The 18,867-nt window shown below is 40.3% G+C and overlaps 1 protein-coding gene across 1 annotated transcript; it reads left to right on the forward strand.

Moving 5' to 3' along the window:
• Window positions 1–241: 241 nt before the first annotated feature.
• On the forward strand, window positions 242–18,083 carry LOC123701630 (DNA ligase 1). The gene is made up of 16 exons (XM_045649114.1): window positions 242–577; window positions 753–806; window positions 880–963; window positions 1,171–1,558; window positions 2,086–2,340; window positions 2,899–3,102; window positions 3,772–3,856; window positions 4,015–4,159; window positions 10,748–10,938; window positions 11,217–11,348; window positions 14,324–14,444; window positions 14,842–15,004; window positions 15,827–15,990; window positions 16,222–16,463; window positions 16,743–16,889; window positions 17,669–18,083. Exons 1-16 carry the CDS (start codon window positions 365–367, stop codon window positions 17,799–17,801), a joined length of 2,721 nt encoding a protein of 906 aa, XP_045505070.1. The 5' UTR covers window positions 242–364; the 3' UTR covers window positions 17,802–18,083.
• The last annotated feature ends 784 nt before the right edge of the window (window positions 18,084–18,867 follow it).

An 18,867-nucleotide genomic window follows, 5' to 3' on the forward strand; every position in this document is an offset into this window, starting at 1 on the left:
TCGTGATTCTGATTGTTTGGAATCTTATAAAAATTTATATTGAATTTAACATTATTTATTTTACTCCATATTGCTCTAAATGTTTAATTAACATTTCATTAAGATTGATTAAGATAGATAAAATCTATAAATATTTTACACGAATTCAATTTTAGTTTCAACTCTGTATACTATGAATCCTCATATGAATCTGTAAGTCGACTGTCATTTTTTGGCGCCGAATCTAAAAAACATACTGTCAAAGTAGCATGTCAATCGGACTTTAATATTTATGTTACTTTTATATAAATTTTGCTTTATATTTCAAGTGTTTTATAGAATTTCTTGTAAGTATAATCTACTAATGCTCTGATTCAATTGATTTATGAACTCCTTAAAGTTTCTTACAGTCAGTAGATTAGTATTTGGACTCCGTTCTGTGCCTGTTTGTGCAGGAAACGTAAACATCTCTCATTTCGTTAATGTTCCTAATAAATTAGTAAATTTTGGGACTCAAAACATGTCGCAGACAAGTATTAGATCGTTCTTTACAGCAACACCCAAAAAAAATATTGAAATCAAAAAGGAGGACTCCAAGGTGAGTACGAAGCAGATTTTCTATTTCTCCACACGATTTAAACATGTAACAAAATATGAATGGATAGAATTAATAAAATAATTAAGCTCTTGTACTGTACTGTATACAGGTATTTGAAAATAATTCGTATTTGTATAAATATCATAACCTTACACAATCATTAAATTTCTTACAGGATAATTCAATAACAGATGAGAATGAATCTCCAGTTACAAATGGAACTGAAAAGGTAAGACACTATATTATTATAGTTTTACCTACTTATATTTATCACAAATCCTTTATGTGTTTTGTATTTGTAGAAAGCAAAGAGAATAAGATCAGAGAGCAGTGGCAGTGATTCAGTGGATGATGTGAAATCTAACAAAGTTGATAGTGCTGAAAAGGTATTTTATTTATTTTATTTAATATTGAAATTAAAATTATTGAATTATTGAAACTATGTAGAAGTAGGTAAATGTAATTAAAATAAAACATGTTTTTATTTTCTTGCCAATAATGCATTTTATGGTCACTATTTAGTTACTGTAGATGAATTTATTTACTTCTTAAATTAAACATGTGTAAGTATGTATTTGTTATATATTTTATAGAAAAAGTCAAAGCGCAGGCGTATTGTAAGTTCAGGAAGTGAATCAGAGACAAAGTCAGATACAGAAGAAATAAAATTGGAAAAAAGTGAAAACCCTGTTAAAACTTATGATTCACCGAAAAGCAAGAAAACTAAGGCAAAAGTTCTAAAAGTTGAATCACCAGTAAAAGTTAGTCCTAAAAAGGAATCAGTATTTTCAACACTTAAGAGTCCTAAAGTCAAACAAGAGAAAGAAAGTCCAAAAGCGAAGAAGGAAGTCAAATCTCCACCTTCAAGTAAAAAGAAAAATAATGTGAGCCCATCCAGTAAAAAGAAAGAAGTTCCTGAAGAAAATAAAGAGAATGGGATCAAAGAGGAGAAACTTGATATTAAAGCTACATTGACTCCTGGTATGTTGTTCTACTATTGTGTCCATATTATTACTACATAGTATGAAAAATAGTTTCTCTCCATTGAAATAATAATACTACATATGGAGGAGACACCACGAACAAAATCTGTGCGTCATTTTTTTGCTCTAACCAAGTTTTAAAAATTATTATCTAGTTAGGTACTTACCGATGAAAGTTATTCCTTTGCACTTTTCCGTATTATTTGTGCAATATCGTAACACACACGAAGGCTTATTTGATGCGTTTCACTTTAAAACAAATAAAAAAAGGAGCGTGCAGTTACGCCATATGGCGTATGTTGAGCGAACATAAGTGATGTAGGCGGTGTCGTCTCCATATGTATATCTCAATGTTTCTCTCTGTCTACCTATGTATGCTTAGATCTTTCAAACTAAGCAACAGATTTTTATATAACTAGGATGGTCATTCATTTATTTATATTTTGAAAAATATGCATAGCTGTGTTAAGAAAATAATAATATTAAATAAATAGATTAATAATTACAATCTCTTCAATCTTGCAGAGGCTGATTACAACCCAGCGAAATCAAAATACAATCCAATAAACGATGCATGCTGGTCAAAAGGAAAAGAAATCCCATATCTTGCTCTGGCAAAAACACTTGAAGCTATCGAAGCTACATCGGCCAGGCTGAAAATGATTGAGATTTTGAGTAACTACTTCAGATCTGTGATTGTATTGACACCAGAAGACCTGTTGCCGAGTATATACTTGTGTTTAAACCAGCTAGCACCAGCTTACCATAGTCTTGAGTTAGGTAAGAATATTTATGGCATATGTTTATTTTTATCATTGTTACATTTTGATACATCTTGGAATTTTTCAATTTTTGTTTTGTTCATTAGTGTAAGAATTTCATCTTTTATTTCTACGTTTTGTTAGTATTCCTATTCATTTATTACGTTTTTTCTTGGAAAACAGTTCATTGGATGCAAACTATATTCTTGAGCAATATTTAAATAACAGCAAAGTTTTTCAAACATTGTCATTCCACTATATTATACTATGAACATCTATGACCATATTCTTAATTACCTATACCTGACCTATATTCTTAATTGCTTATTTTATTTCCATAAAACTGTACTCAATTGTACTATTAACTAAAAAATATACTATTATAGTACTACTAGCTTACCGCCCGCGGCTTCGCTTGCTTTCTCTAAAACAATTTGAGATTTAAACTATCCTATCTCTGGTGGGCGAATTTTATTATAATCGGTTAAGTGGTTTAGGAGTCCATTTAGGACAAACATTGTGACACGAGATTTATATATATTAAGATTAAGTATTAATTAACATAATTGGTGTCCAGGCATGGCGGAAACCTACATAATGAAAGCGGTAGGGCAGTGCACGGGGCGGTCCCTCGCTCAGATGCGCACCGCAGCCCGAGCTAGCGGAGACCTCGGGCTGGTAGCGGAGCAGGCGCGCGCCACACAGCGCACCATGTTCACGCCCGCGCCGCTCACCCTGCGCCGCGTGTTCACTGCGCTCAAGGAGGTCGCTGCTGAGAGTGGTGAGTGGCTGTGGCCACAGAATACATAATATTAGCTAAACGCTACAGAACGGACACTCTCCGCCTTCCGAAATTAAACTCTTACCTCACCCCGCACGATCACATGGCCCGCACTTTTCTGCAAGGACGATACGCAATGAAGATTGACAACATTAATCAAATTGACTTAATGTAGTTTTATTATTTTGGATTTGTGATTATCGTTTTTCGTAGAAAATGGTTAGATATTGTGCTGTTTACGGATGTATTTCATTGGAAATACGCGAATTTCTTTACGCTAGTCACAATTGTGCCAACCATAAAGCGTTAACACACACATTTGCAGTCTCTACAGTGTGACTGTCAAAACGATCATTTTGTATGGAATGTCCGGGGTTTGGTGTGGGTTGAAATATCACGTTGAGATTGCTACACAAAGTACATAAAAACCCTAAAATAAAATGCCCTTCAATAAATACAAATGGGTAAAAAATAGGTCTTATTGAACTCATAATCATCATTCTGTCATAGTCAAAACAAATCTTGTTTTTGTTAAAAACTATATGTTAACGCATATTCAATAAAACAATGTTGATGTGAGAATGTTTATTTTATGTATGTAAGAAAATACTTTATTGACTTACTAACACGTCATGGTAAACTACACTATTATTTTGCATTTATTTACAGGTCACGCTTCGGTAAATAAGAAAATAGGCAAGATACAATCCCTATATGTCGCATGTCGATTCTCTGAAGCAAGATATCTTATAAGGTTAGTATTAAATACATAGACGAAATTAACAAAAATTAAACACTTAAAAAAAATTATGACGGTGATGTTACACTTTCCGATACTACAATATCAAAACTATACTTTAAACATTTTCGACATGATTTCGTTTTAAAAACCAAGTCCCTCTTTTCCCCCAGGTCGCTAGAAGGCAAGCTACGTATAGGTCTGGCGGAACAATCAGTACTACAAGCGCTCGCAGTGGCCTGCGCCGCGACTCCGCCCGCCGGACCTCGGGCCGGAGAGATAGACGTGGCTGGTAAAATGAGCGCGGAACAGTTTAAGGTAATTAATTATACAAGTGTTATAATTGTCTGTTGTGTTAAAACAATAACAACACTTCATGACACGACACTTGAAATAGGACACTTCGAACACGACACACTTCACACACGACACTTCACACACGACACTTCAAACACGACACACTTCACACACGACACTTCAAACACGACACTTCACACACGACACACTTAACACACGACACTTCAAACACGACACTTCACACACGACACACTTAACACACGACACTTCAAACACGACACTTCGAACACGACACACTTCACACACGACACTGCACACACGACACTTCAAACACGACACTTCAAACACGACACTTCAAACACGACACTTCGAACACGACACACTTCACACGACACTTCAAACACGACACTTCAAACACGACACTTCGAACACGACACACTTCACACGACACACTTCACACACGACACTTCACACATGACACTTCACACACGACACTTCACACACGACACTTCAAACACGACACTTCGAACACGACACACTTCACACACGACACTTCACACACGACACTTCAAACACGACACACTTCACACACGACACTTCACACACGACACTTCAAACACGACACACTTCTAACACGACACTTCAAACACGACACTTCACACACGACACACTTCACACACGACACTTCAAACACGACACTTCGAACACGACACTTCGAACACGACACACTTCACACACGACTTCACACACGACACTCAAACACGACATTTCACACACGACACTTCACACACGACACATCACACACGACACTTTACACACGACACTCAAACACGACACTTCACACACGAAACTTCACACACCACACTTCACACACGACACTTAAACACGACACTCAAACACGACACTTCACACACGACACTTCACACACGACACTTCACACACGACACTTCACACACGACACTTTACACACGACACTCCATCCAGACACTTCACACATGACACTTCACACACGACACTTCACACACGACACTTCACACACGACACTTCACACACGACACTTCACACACGACACTTCACACACGACACTTCACACACGACACTTCAAACACGACACTTCACACACGACACTTCACACACGACACTCAATCACGACGCTTCACACACGACACTCAATCACGACACTTCACACACGGCACTCCATCCAGACACTTCACACACGACACTTCACACACGACACTTCACACACGACACTTCACATACGACTTCACACACGACACTCAAACACGACACTTCACACACGACACTTCACACACGACAATCAAACACGACACTCAAACACGACACTTCACACACGACACTTCAAACACGACACTTCAAACACGACACTTCACACACGACACTTCACACACGACACTTGACACACGACACTTGACACACGACATTTCACACACGACACTTCACACACGACACTCAATCACGACACTTCATACACGACACTTCACACATGATACTTCACACACGACACTCAAACACGACACTTCACACATGACACTTCACACACGACACTTCACACACGACACTCCACACACGACACTCCACACACGACACTCAATCACGACACTTCACACACGACACTCCATCCAGACACTTCACACACGACAAACAAACACGACACTTCACACACGACACTTCACACACGACTTCACACACGACACTCAAACACGATATTTCACACACGACACTTCACACACGACACATCACACACGACATATCACACACGACACTTCACACACGACACTTCACACACGACACTCAAACACGACATTTCACACACGACACTTCACACACGACACATCACACACGACATATCACACACGACACTTCACACACGACACTTCACACACGACACTCAAACACGACACTTCACACACGACACTTCGAACACGACACTTCACACACGACACTTCACACACTACACTCAAAAACGACACTCAAACACGACACTTCACACACGACACTTCACACACGACACTTCACACACGACACTTCACACACGACACTCAAACACGACACTTCACACATGACACTTCACACACGACACTTCACACACGACACTTCACACACGACACTCAAACACGACACTTCACACATGACACTTCACACACGACACTTCACACACGACACTTCACACACGACACTCAATCACGATGCTTCACACACGACACTCAATCACGACACTTCACACACGACACTTCACACACGACACTCAAACACGACACTTCACACACGACACTTCACACACGACACTCAAACACGACACTTCACACACGACACTTCAAACACGACACTCAAACACGACACTTCACACACGACACTCAAACACGACACTTCACACACGACACTTCACACACGACACTCAAACACGACACTTCACACACGACACTTCACACACGACACTTCAAACATGACACTTCGAACACGACACACTTCAAACACGACACTTCAAACACGACACTTCACACACGACACTTCTAACACGACACTTCACACACGACACTTCAAACACGACACTTCACACACGACACTTCACACACGACACACTTCACACACGACACTTCACACACGACACTTCAAACACGAAACACTTCACACATGACATTTCGAACACGATACTTTAAACACGACACACTCCACACACGACACTTCAAACACGACACACTTCACACACGACACTTCGAACACGACACTTCAAACACGACACACTTCACACACGACACTTCACACACGACACTTCAAACACGACACACTTAACACACGACACTTCGACCACGACACTTCACACACGACACTTCACACACGACACTTCAAACACGACACACTTCACACACGACATTTCGAACACGACACTTCAAACATGACACTTCGAACACGACACACTTCACACATGACACTTCAAACACGACACTTCACACACGACACTTCACACATTACACTTAACACACGACACTTCACACACGACACTTCCAACACGACACTTCGAACACGACACACTTCAAACACGACACTTCACACACGACACTTCACACACGACACTTCGAACACGACACTTCAAACACGACACTTCACACACGACACTTCGAACACGACACTTTAAACACGACACTTCACACACGACACACTTCACACACGACACTTCGAACTCGACACTTCGAACACGACACTTCACAAACGACACTTCAAACATGACACTTCGAACACGACACACTTCAAACACGACACTTCACACACGACACTTCACACACGACACTTCCAACACGACACTTCAAACATGACACTTCAAACACGACACTTCACACACGACACTTCACACACGACACTTCCAACACGACACTTCAAACATGACACATCGAACACGACACACTTCAAACACGACACTTCACACACGACACTTCCAACACGACACTTCAAACATGACACTTCGAACACGACACTTCACACACGACACTTCAAACACGACACACTTCACACACGACACTTCGAACACGACACTTCAAACACGACACACTTCACACACGATACTTCACACACGACACTTCACACACGACACTTCACACACGACAATCAAACACGACACTCAAACACGACACTTCACACACGACACTTCACACACGACACTTCACACACGACACTTCACACACGACACTTCACATACGACTTCACACACAACACTCAAACACGACTCTCAAACACGACACTTCACACACGACACTTAACACACGACACTTCACACACGACACTTCACACACGACACTTCACACACGACACTTCACACACGACACTTCACACACGACACTTCACACACGACACTCAATCACGACGCTTCACACACGACACTCAATCACGACACTTCACACACGACACTCCATCCAGACACTTCACACACGACACTTCACACACGACACTTCACACACGACACTTCACACACGACACTCAAACACGACACTTGACACACGACACTTCACACACGACACTTCACACACGACACTTCACACACGACACTTCACACACGACACTTCACACACGACACTTCACACACGACACTTAATCACGACACTCAATCACGACACACACACGACACTTCACACACGACACTTCACACACGACACTTCACACACGACACTTCAAACACGACACTTCAAACACGACACTTCACACACGACACTTGACACACGACACTTGACACACGACACTTCACACACGACACTCCATCCAGACACTTCACACACGACACTCAAACACGACACTTCACACACGACACTCAAACACGACACTTCACACACGACACTCAAACACGACACTTCACACACGACACTTCGAACACGACACTTCACACAAGACACTTCAAACACGACACTTCACACTGGACACTTCAAACACGACACACTTCACACACGACACTTCGAACATGTCACACTTCACACACGACACTTCATACACTACACTTCACACACGACACTTCAAACACGACACACTTCATACATGACACTTCGAACATGTCACACTTCAAACACGAGACACCTCACACACGACACTTCGAACACGACACACTTCACACACGACACTTCAAACACGACACACTTCACACACGACACTTCACACACGACACTTCAAACACGACACACTTAACACACGACACTTCGACCACGACACTTCACACACGACACTTCACACACGACACTTCAAACACGACACACTTCACACACGACATTTCGAACACGACACTTCAAACATGACACTTCGAACACGACACACTTCACACATGACACTTCAAACACGACACACTTCACACACGACACTTCGAACACGACACTTCAAACACGACACACTTCACACACGATACTTCACACACGACACTTCACACACGACACTTCACACACGACAATCAAACACGACACTCAAACACGACACTTCACACACGACACTTCACACACGACACTTCACACACGACACTTCACATACGACTTCACACACAACACTCAAACACGACTCTCAAACACGACACTTCACACACGACACTTAACACACGACACTTCACACACGACACTTCACACACGACACTTCACACACGACACTTCACACACGACACTTCACACACGACACTCAATCACGACGCTTCACACACGACACTCAATCACGACACTTCACACACGACACTCCATCCAGACACTTCACACACGACACTTCACACACGACACTTCACACACGACACTTCACACACGACACTTCACACACGACACTTCACACACGACACTTCACACACGACACTCAAACACGACACTTGACACACGACACTTCACACACGACACTTCACACACGACACTTCACACACGACACTTCACACACGACACTTAATCACGACACTCAATCACGACACACACACGACACTTCACACACGACACTTCACACACGACACTTCACACACGACACTTCAAACACGACACTTCAAACACGACACTTCACACACGACACTTCACACACGACACTTGACACACGACACTTCACACACGACACTCCATCCAGACACTTCACACACGACACTCAAACACGACACTTCACACACGACACTCCATCCAGACACTTCACACACGACACTCAAACACGACACTTCACACACGACACTTCGAACACGACACTTCACACACGACACTTCACACACGACACTCAAACACGACACTCAAACACGACACTTCACACACGACACTCAAACACGACACTTCACACACGACACTTCACACACGACACTCAATCACGACGCTTCACACACGACACTCAATCACGACACTTCACACATGACACTCCATCCAGACACTTCACACACGACACTTCACACACGACACTTCACACACGACACTTCACACACGAAACTTCACACACGACACTCAATCACGACACTTCACACACGACACTCCATCCAGACACTTCACACACGACACTCAAACACGACACTTCACACACGACACTTCACACACGACACTTCACACACGACACTTCACACACGACACTCAATCACGACGCTTCACACACGACACTCAATCACGACACTTCACGACAGTTCGAACACGACACACGACACTTCGAACACGACACTTCAAACACGACACTCTTCACACACGACACTTCAAACACGACACTTCACACACGACACACTTCACACACGACACTTCGAACACGACACTTCGAAGACGACACACTTCACACACGACACTGCACACACGACACTTCAAACACGACACTTCAAACACGACACTTCGAACACGACAAACTTCACACGACACACTTCACACACGACACTTCACACACGACACTTCAAACATGACACTTCGAACACGACACACTTCACACACGAGACACCTCACACACGACACTTCGAACACGACACACTTCACACACGACACTTCACACACGACACTTCACACACGACACTTCGAACACGACACACTTCACACACGACACTACTAACACGACGAACTTTTAAAAAAAAAATATTTTTTATAGCATTTGAATGCCATAAAACCAAAAATATCAAATCAAGGTTGACTTATCACACAGGCGCGGGTAGACGAGTACGCACTAACAATAAAAACAACGTACTGCGAGTGTCCGAACTACGACACGCTCGTAGCGGCGTTACTGCAGCACGGTGTGGAGGAACTGCCCAAGCATTGCCGTCTCACGCCCGGAGTGCCGCTCAAGCCCATGTTGGCGCACCCCACGCGAGCTGTGGCCGATTTGTTTACTCGGTGAGTGGGATGGGCTATACATATATACCCGAGTTTTTGGGTGGTAATAAAATGTAAAATTTTGTTCTCTTGCAGGAAAGAAAAGTGATATTTAACGCTACATATTTTGTTTCAATCTAATTACATTGAAAAACATTTGTTTATTCTTAGAACAAGGCGATTTTGATCATATTTTTTCTCTTATTTCGTATAGCGGAAATTATGGGTACTTTTATCAGCACAACTATTTTTCACAAATACCTATCAATGCTTTACACTAACAAAATATCCCATTCCAGGTTCGAGAACGAGTTATTCACGTGCGAATGGAAGTACGACGGTGAGCGCGCACAGATACACGTGCCCGGCGAAGAGACGCCGCAATTAGATAAAGCGGCCATCTTCAGCAGGAACCAGGAGAACAACACTACGTGAGTATATCGTTCTTTCGCGGTCGATTATTCTATAAATAATGAAAAAACATCCACAATATCTACCAATCATAGCCATTTAGCCCCTCTACACTATTGTGATTACCTCTACTCGCCCAACCCATGATGGCCCATGAGACACCATAGTTCGGGATCAGGAGAATTAGCTACGTAAGTATTTCATTCCATAGCAATAAATAAAGCGGCGAAACGTTATTATGGCTGATTTGTTTATACAAGGTGGCCCAGAAAGACCGAAGTGGTGTGAATTGCTTATAACTTTTTATTTAAGAGATATTTTTTTAATTTTTTTTTTTTAAATACATTAAATTTATGGGGAATATTTTTGGATTAGTTATTAAAAATGATATCCCGCAAGTGGTGGCCATATTCTGCTTCGCACAAATGTGCTCTTTCCAACACATTTTCCATGACCTTTCGCAAAACTTCCGGTGGTATGTTGTTAATTTCTTCTCGAATATTGGTTTTTAACTCCTCAATAGTCCTAGGCTTATTAACATAAACTTTTCCTTTTAAATAGCCCCAAAGAAAACAGTCTGGAGCGGTTAAATCCGGGGAACGCGGAGGCCAATTAAAATTGCTGTTACGAGAAATTATTCTTTCACCAAAGATGTCGCGTAAAAGAGTCATTGTGGCCCTCGCAGTGTGCGCTGTGGCTCCATCCTGTTGGAACCATATTTGCGGATGGTTTTCCACGGCTGGCCTTACAAAATTTTGCAACATGGCCCGATATCGATCACCATTGACGGAAATGGCGACACCTTGTTCATTTTCAAAAAAAAATGGGCCAATGATCCTTTCTGAAGAAACACCGCACCAAACGGTACACTTAACTGGGTGCAATTGTCGTTGATGAAGTACTCTCGGGTTTTCCGTAGCCCATATCCTACAGTTTTGCTTGTTAACGAACCCATTTAATTGAAAATGGGCTTCGTCACTCATTATTAAGTTATGAATAAAATTTGGATTCTCTTGTGCTTTTTGCTGGAAATAAATTGCATAGTCAAGTCGTTGCTGGTAATCTGTTGGTTTCAATTCTTGGACAAGTTGAATTTTGTATGGAAACAATCCTATGGTGTGCAAAATTCGCTGCAGCGACGTTCTTGAGAGGCCCAGTTGTGACGAACGTCTCCTGGTTGATGTTTCTGGATCCTCCCGAATACTCTCCTGTACCACTTGAATATTGTCAGCCGTGTGAACAGTTCGGTGTCTGCCGGGACCAGGAAGGTTCCTTACTGCTCCTCGTTCTCGAAAATTTGCAACCAGACGGTTTATTGTTGACTGAGAGGGTGCAACCCGCACATTAAATTGACGACGGTATGCACGCTGAGTCAACACAATGGACCGTTGATTTGAAAAGTAAATTTCAACAATTTGGGCACGTTGTTCAATTGTGTATTGCTCCATTATAAATTATCCAAGTCTTCTTTACAAAATACTGAAAAGAAAAGAAAAAAAAAATTATAATAAAAAAGTTATAAGGAATTCACACCACTTCGGTCTTTCTGGGCCACCCCGTATATTATATCTAATAAGTTCAGTTCAATTACACTAATACAATGGTCCTTCGAGCCGGATGGAATTATATTTGGTTTAAAATTATGTGTAATTCAACGACTATTCAATTTTTATATTTTTATTTCTATACAGGGTTAGTTTTCAATGACCAGCCAAAATTTAAAATTAAGATCTAGATATTAAACCAAAGGTACATACAGTAGAACCCGTTTAATACGATCACGCTTAATACGATTTCTCGTATAATACCATTTTGCATCAGTCCCTGCAACTTGAGACATGTTTTCATACATTATTTAACGCTTAATACGATCGCCATCCCGTTTAATACGCTCTAACGGCCAACACATTAACCCCTGCGACAGCGGCCGACTCAAACCCGACTGACTGAACTGACGCGATGACTGCTGTGGTTTCTTGGATATTCATTGATGATAATGTATCATCATAAGAAATTCAATCTATTGAACATCTTATTGAGAGTGTGAATAACACACAAGAAGAGGCTCAAAGTGGTAATGATCAAAAAGAAGATGAGTCAACTTCGATATTGACATACGCCCAGGCATTATCAGCGGTTAATGATTTAAGACGCGATGTAACTTCTTTAAATCAAAAGCGACGACAACAAAAATTATTTTCGGATAGTTCGATTCCCGGTCGATGCAAGTGATTTTTCGAACATCTTTGAATGCAGTAAAATTCATTTTTAAAAATAAAGGAATGTTTCTTTCAGCAAAATTTGCTATCATTAGTAAGTACTTCAAGTACTTTCCCTCCAGGGCCCATCGAAAATTTCCACACTGTATATTATAATAACGTGATTTTGTATAACGTACATAATGTTTAAATGTACAATATACTACATCCGAAAACCATAATAAATATTAAATATTAATACATAATATTAAACGTAGTAAGTCCGTTTTTTATTTCCCGCTTATTACGCTTTCCCGCTTAAGACGCGTTTTTGGTTGAGTCCCTGGAAAATCGTCTTAAACGGGTTTTACTGTATTTTGTTTGAAATATAATTGTCGAATAAAAAAAAATAATAGCATTCATTTGAAAATGTCTTAAAAATTTCCTAAATCGTAAACACGCGATAAGTTCAACGACCTCGCTCGTGCGAGCCGCCAGAATCAATGCACTTGTGTGCGTGCGCGCATCGCCAAATTTATGTGTGTGCTAACTTCTACCTATCTAGGTTTTTGAACTGAATTGTGCTTTTGTAATGTCCACACGTTCGCTTTTTAGTGGCGGACAGGAATGAAATCTAATTTAAAAAAAAACTTTTTTTTTTTCATTAGATCGAAAATGTTATCGATTCTGAACCATTTCTGAAAATTTGGCCGGTCATTAAAAACTAACCCTGTATAGCTTTTAAATAATATCGGAATATCACTAACAATTATCATTATAGGTAATTTGTATTTCAGTAAATACCCGGATGTAATTGGCCGTTTGCCCTCGCTACTGAAAGACACAGTAAAAAGTTGCGTGTTGGACTGCGAGGCGGTGGCGTACGATGTTGAGAAAAAACAAATTCTGCCCTTCCAGGTAAATAATTATTTCATTTATATTACTATGACTTTAGTAGTGTAAGTGTGTACTACCTGACTCATGATTAGGACAGCCATCTTAATAAATCCGATGCAAATCCTAACTTTTTTTTAAACAATGATAATATAAGAAAAAAAGCTAAAAAGGTTATTTAGGGCTCTGACAGTGACACATCTCAATATAGCTAATTAGCCAGAATTTACACCAGTGGTCTCTTTTTCGCTCATGACAGTTGATAATGCCATCTCACTTTGACGTGCGAGTTACAGTACCGTTTTTGAGTATCGAATGTAGTGTAGGTAACCTTAGCTAGGTTACTCCTTTTTCCTCGAAATTTAAATGAATAATATCTCGTAATATGATTGATTTTAAAGCTAAATCTCCATTATTACAGATTTTATCAACCCGCAAACGCAAAGATGCGCAAGAGTCAGAGATCAAGGTACAAGTGTGTATATTCGTGTTCGATCTGTTGTACTACAACGGACAGGCGCTCGTCAAACTGCCGCTACAGGAGAGGAGGCAGTTGCTGAGGGATAACTTTAATGAGGTTGAGGGTATGTAGGTTGTTTTATTTGTTTAGTAACTGGGGTTTTTTTGTTGGGTAGAACTTTCAGGGTTTTTTTTTTGAAGAGAGACATTTTTATAAAAGTTATGTTTTTGTAAGCAGAGGCGATTATAACAAATTAAAACCAAGGAACGGACATAGGAAGTGAATTTTCGGAAAAAGAAAAATGGTTTTTTTCTTTTAAAAATAAACAAATATTTCCTATCAGTAAGATTTTCTATGACCAGTTTTTAAGTACTTCTTCTATAGGCTATCCATTCATAATTTCCACACTGTATAATACAGGTCATGTCATGTCTGTGACACGTCCAACTGTAAAATAATGTTTGAAATCGGTCCACTAGTTTCTGAGATTAGTGCGTTCATATAAATAAACTTTTCATCTATTAATAATAACTAGCGGTCATGTTTACGTTTTCTCTCCATAATAACCGTCCATTATTCCTATATTATGAAAATGTAATTAACAAAATTGGTTCAGTTGTTTTCGAGTTTTAGAGCTAGCGCGCACGAGCAAATTTATCTCCGCAACTATTTTGTCTCTCCCATCAATTGTATGGAGAGTTGCGTCGCTACTGCGCGCACTTTCATACTAGCCCATGGGTGGAGAGACAAAATAGTTGCGGAGAGAAAGTTGCTCGTGCGCGCTACCTCTTACGCATACCAACACATTTAGCGATTCATTTTCATGTTATAGAAGGTTGCGATGGATAATTAATAAAACAAAAACAGTATACTACAAATATTTTTTTTTTTTTTTTCATCAAATTACTTAACAAGGGTAACCTAATACAAAGATGCTACTCTTAAGGCACATGGCAGCTAGCGCGCGGCAGAGACTGCTCCAACACGGAGGAAGTGGAGCTTGAGCTAGCGGAAGCATTGCGCGGCTCGTGCGAGGGGCTCATGGTGAAAGCTCTCACCGGGGATAAAGCCCGGTATGACATAGCAAGGCGCTCTCATAATTGGCTCAAGGTAAGGAATATCATATGCGTTTTGGAAGTTGTTTTATTTGGTGGTACATATTACGTGAATTTCTGGACAAATTTTCTGGACACGCACATGTAACTAAAAATATTGTTGTTCAACACTAATGTTTTTTACATATCACATTATTAAAATATTCATTATTTTCTACTTTGTTTCCTCGTTTTAATTTTAAAATGCTGTGCTCTACCTGTGTATAAATGAATATCCTTTTTCCAGTTGAAAAAGGACTACCTAGAGGGTTGCGGGGACAGTATCGACGCGGTGGTGATCGGCGCGTACGAGGGCCGCGGAAAACGTGCGGGACGCTTCGGGGGCTTCCTGCTCGCTGCAAGAGAACCCAGTGCGGACTGCTACCAGACATTGTGCAAGATCGGCACTGGGTTTAGCGACGAGCAGCTGACTGCTTTCACCGAAGCGTTAAAGCCACACGTTATCTCCGCTCCGCCTAGTTACTACAGGTGCGTACGCGTACTTTTTGTGTTGTACTTTTGATATACTTTTTGACGTGACAACGTCTTATAATTTGATAGAGCCGCCTGCACGCACGAAAAAACATGACTCATGCGGCGTTACCTCGCTCTGAGGCGTTCTATGTAAGGCTTGAAGTGCGAGCGAGAGCGCGGAACGAACGACGAAGCACAATCGGACGTTGTCACGTTCAACTATCGTCAGTAAACCGACTTTACAGACAACCAATTTTTTTTTGTGTTTAATATTTTTGTTGTGTGTGAGTGCAGCTACTCGAGCAGCGTACAGCCGGACGTGTGGCTGGAGCCGGCAGCGGTGTGGGAGGTGCGGTGCGCGGACCTGTCGCTGTCGCCCGCGCACCGCGCCGCGCTCGGCCGCCTCGAGCGGGACCGCGGCGTGTCGCTGCGCTTCCCCAGGTGCGCACTAACACGCATAAAATACAGACACACTCATAAAATACGGAAACACTAATAAAATACAGAAACACTCATAAAATACAGAAACATTCATAAAATACAGAAACACTCATCGCGTACAGACTCACTCATAAAATACGGAAACACTCATAAAATACAGAAACACTCATCGCGTACAGACTTACTTATAAAATACGGAAACACTCATAAAATACAGAAACACTCATTTAATACAGAAACATTCATAAAATACAGAAACACTCATCGCGTACAGACTCACTCATAAAATACGGAAACACTCATAAAATACAGAAACACTCATCGCGTACAGACACACTCATAAAATACGGAAACACTCATAAAATCAGAAACACTCATCGCGTACAGACTCACTCATAAAATACGGAAACACTCATAAAATACAGAAACACTCATCGCGTACACTCACTCATAAAATACGGAAACACTCATAAAATACAGAAACACTCATCGCGTACAGACACACTCATAAAATACGGAAACACTCATAAAATACAGAAACACTCATAAAATACATAAACATTCATAAAATACAGAAACACTCACAAAATACAGAAACACTCGTCGCATACAAACACACTCAGCGCTCCGCCTCACTCAAGAACTATACACGCAACTAAGCGCCCCACATTACTTTATTCGTATTTTTGTAACTAATTATTACATATTTCAGCGATATAATGTATATTGATGAGACAATTTTTTTTCGTAAATTAATAAAATAATTTTCAATATTCCAGATTCATCCGCGTGCGAGAAGACAAGACTCCGGAGCAGGCGACGACGGCGCAACAAATCGTAGAGATGTATCTCTCACAAGATCAAGTTAAGAATACCACGAGAGCCGCGCCCTGTGAAGACGATTTCTACTAAATTCAATATATAAAAAATAAATCAACATAATATGTATATGTCATTTTCGACTGTATTGTATGTGTCATAGAGTCCTTTATAGTTGAAAAAAGATAATTATTTAATAATGATTAGGAATAAAAAAACACTTCTATTAAATTCTTACTAAATTACATCACACGCTATTTTAGGCAGTCATGTAAAAATACTAAATGAATTCGAATAAGGCAATGCACTGTAAGTTTCAAATGTAATGTAATGTATATTAAATAATGATAGAATAATATATAAGATTATATTTAATTTTGTGTTTTAATTTTAATCGATATCCCGAAAATGACAACAAATTGACTTTTAGCCGCTTGCTTTCTACGACAGAGACAATTGACGCTTTAAAGGACAATATTCGTGAAGCCATTAGTGAAATACAGCTGCACACAATCGATAATGTACTCAAAAATTGGACCGATCGTGTAGGCTACGCATGGCTAGCCGAGGCAGCCATTTGAATGAAATTATATTCCATCATTAACCGGAAGGATTGTACTTTCAAATAAAAAAAGAAATTTGAAAAAATATTTAGTAGTTTTTTTTTTAATAGCATTTTAAAAAAAAAATTTTATTTGGCGGACCCGTTAGTTGACCTACCATAAAAAAACATAGTCAAAATATATCTCAAATAATAATTTTACTCTCGTTTGTTGTACGAATTTTTAAAATAAGTTCAGTGGATTCTGAGATCAGCCCATTAGTTACCTTGACACCAACGCACTACCGTGACCTCTTTGTTATATTCAATTAATTCAGACAGAAACGTATAAGGCTAAATTAAACAAAATTAAAACTATAAGGCTGGGTTGCACCATGTTACTTTGGCAATAACAAACATGTTAAAGGTACGGTTAGGGAAAATATGAAGTTAACTACAATACAGAAAAGACAAGCGTGGCATAGTTGAGTAATATTCTACCCGGTAGCACAGAATATAATATTATTGAAGTGAAACTTCTTTATCGGGGCTGGAAAAAAATTTAGTGTAACATTTTTTCGTTACGCGCCATCTTTTTTTTATCCCTACCACGCGTGA

This window comes from Colias croceus, chromosome 22 (genome assembly GCF_905220415.1).
Source record: "Colias croceus chromosome 22, ilColCroc2.1".
NCBI classification, from domain to species: Eukaryota; Metazoa; Arthropoda; class Insecta; order Lepidoptera; family Pieridae; genus Colias; species Colias croceus.

Coding starts and splice junctions, on each gene's coding strand:
- LOC123701630 (XM_045649114.1), top strand. CDS start 365: ATGAACTCCTTAAAGTTTCTTACAGTCAGTAGATTAGTATTTGGACTC. Junction 11,349..14,323: donor AACCAGGAGAACAACACTAC/GTGAGTATATCG, acceptor TTTGTATTTCAG/TAAATACCCGGATGTAATTG. Junction 16,464..16,742: donor GCTCCGCCTAGTTACTACAG/GTGCGTACGCGT, acceptor GTGTGAGTGCAG/CTACTCGAGCAGCGTACAGC.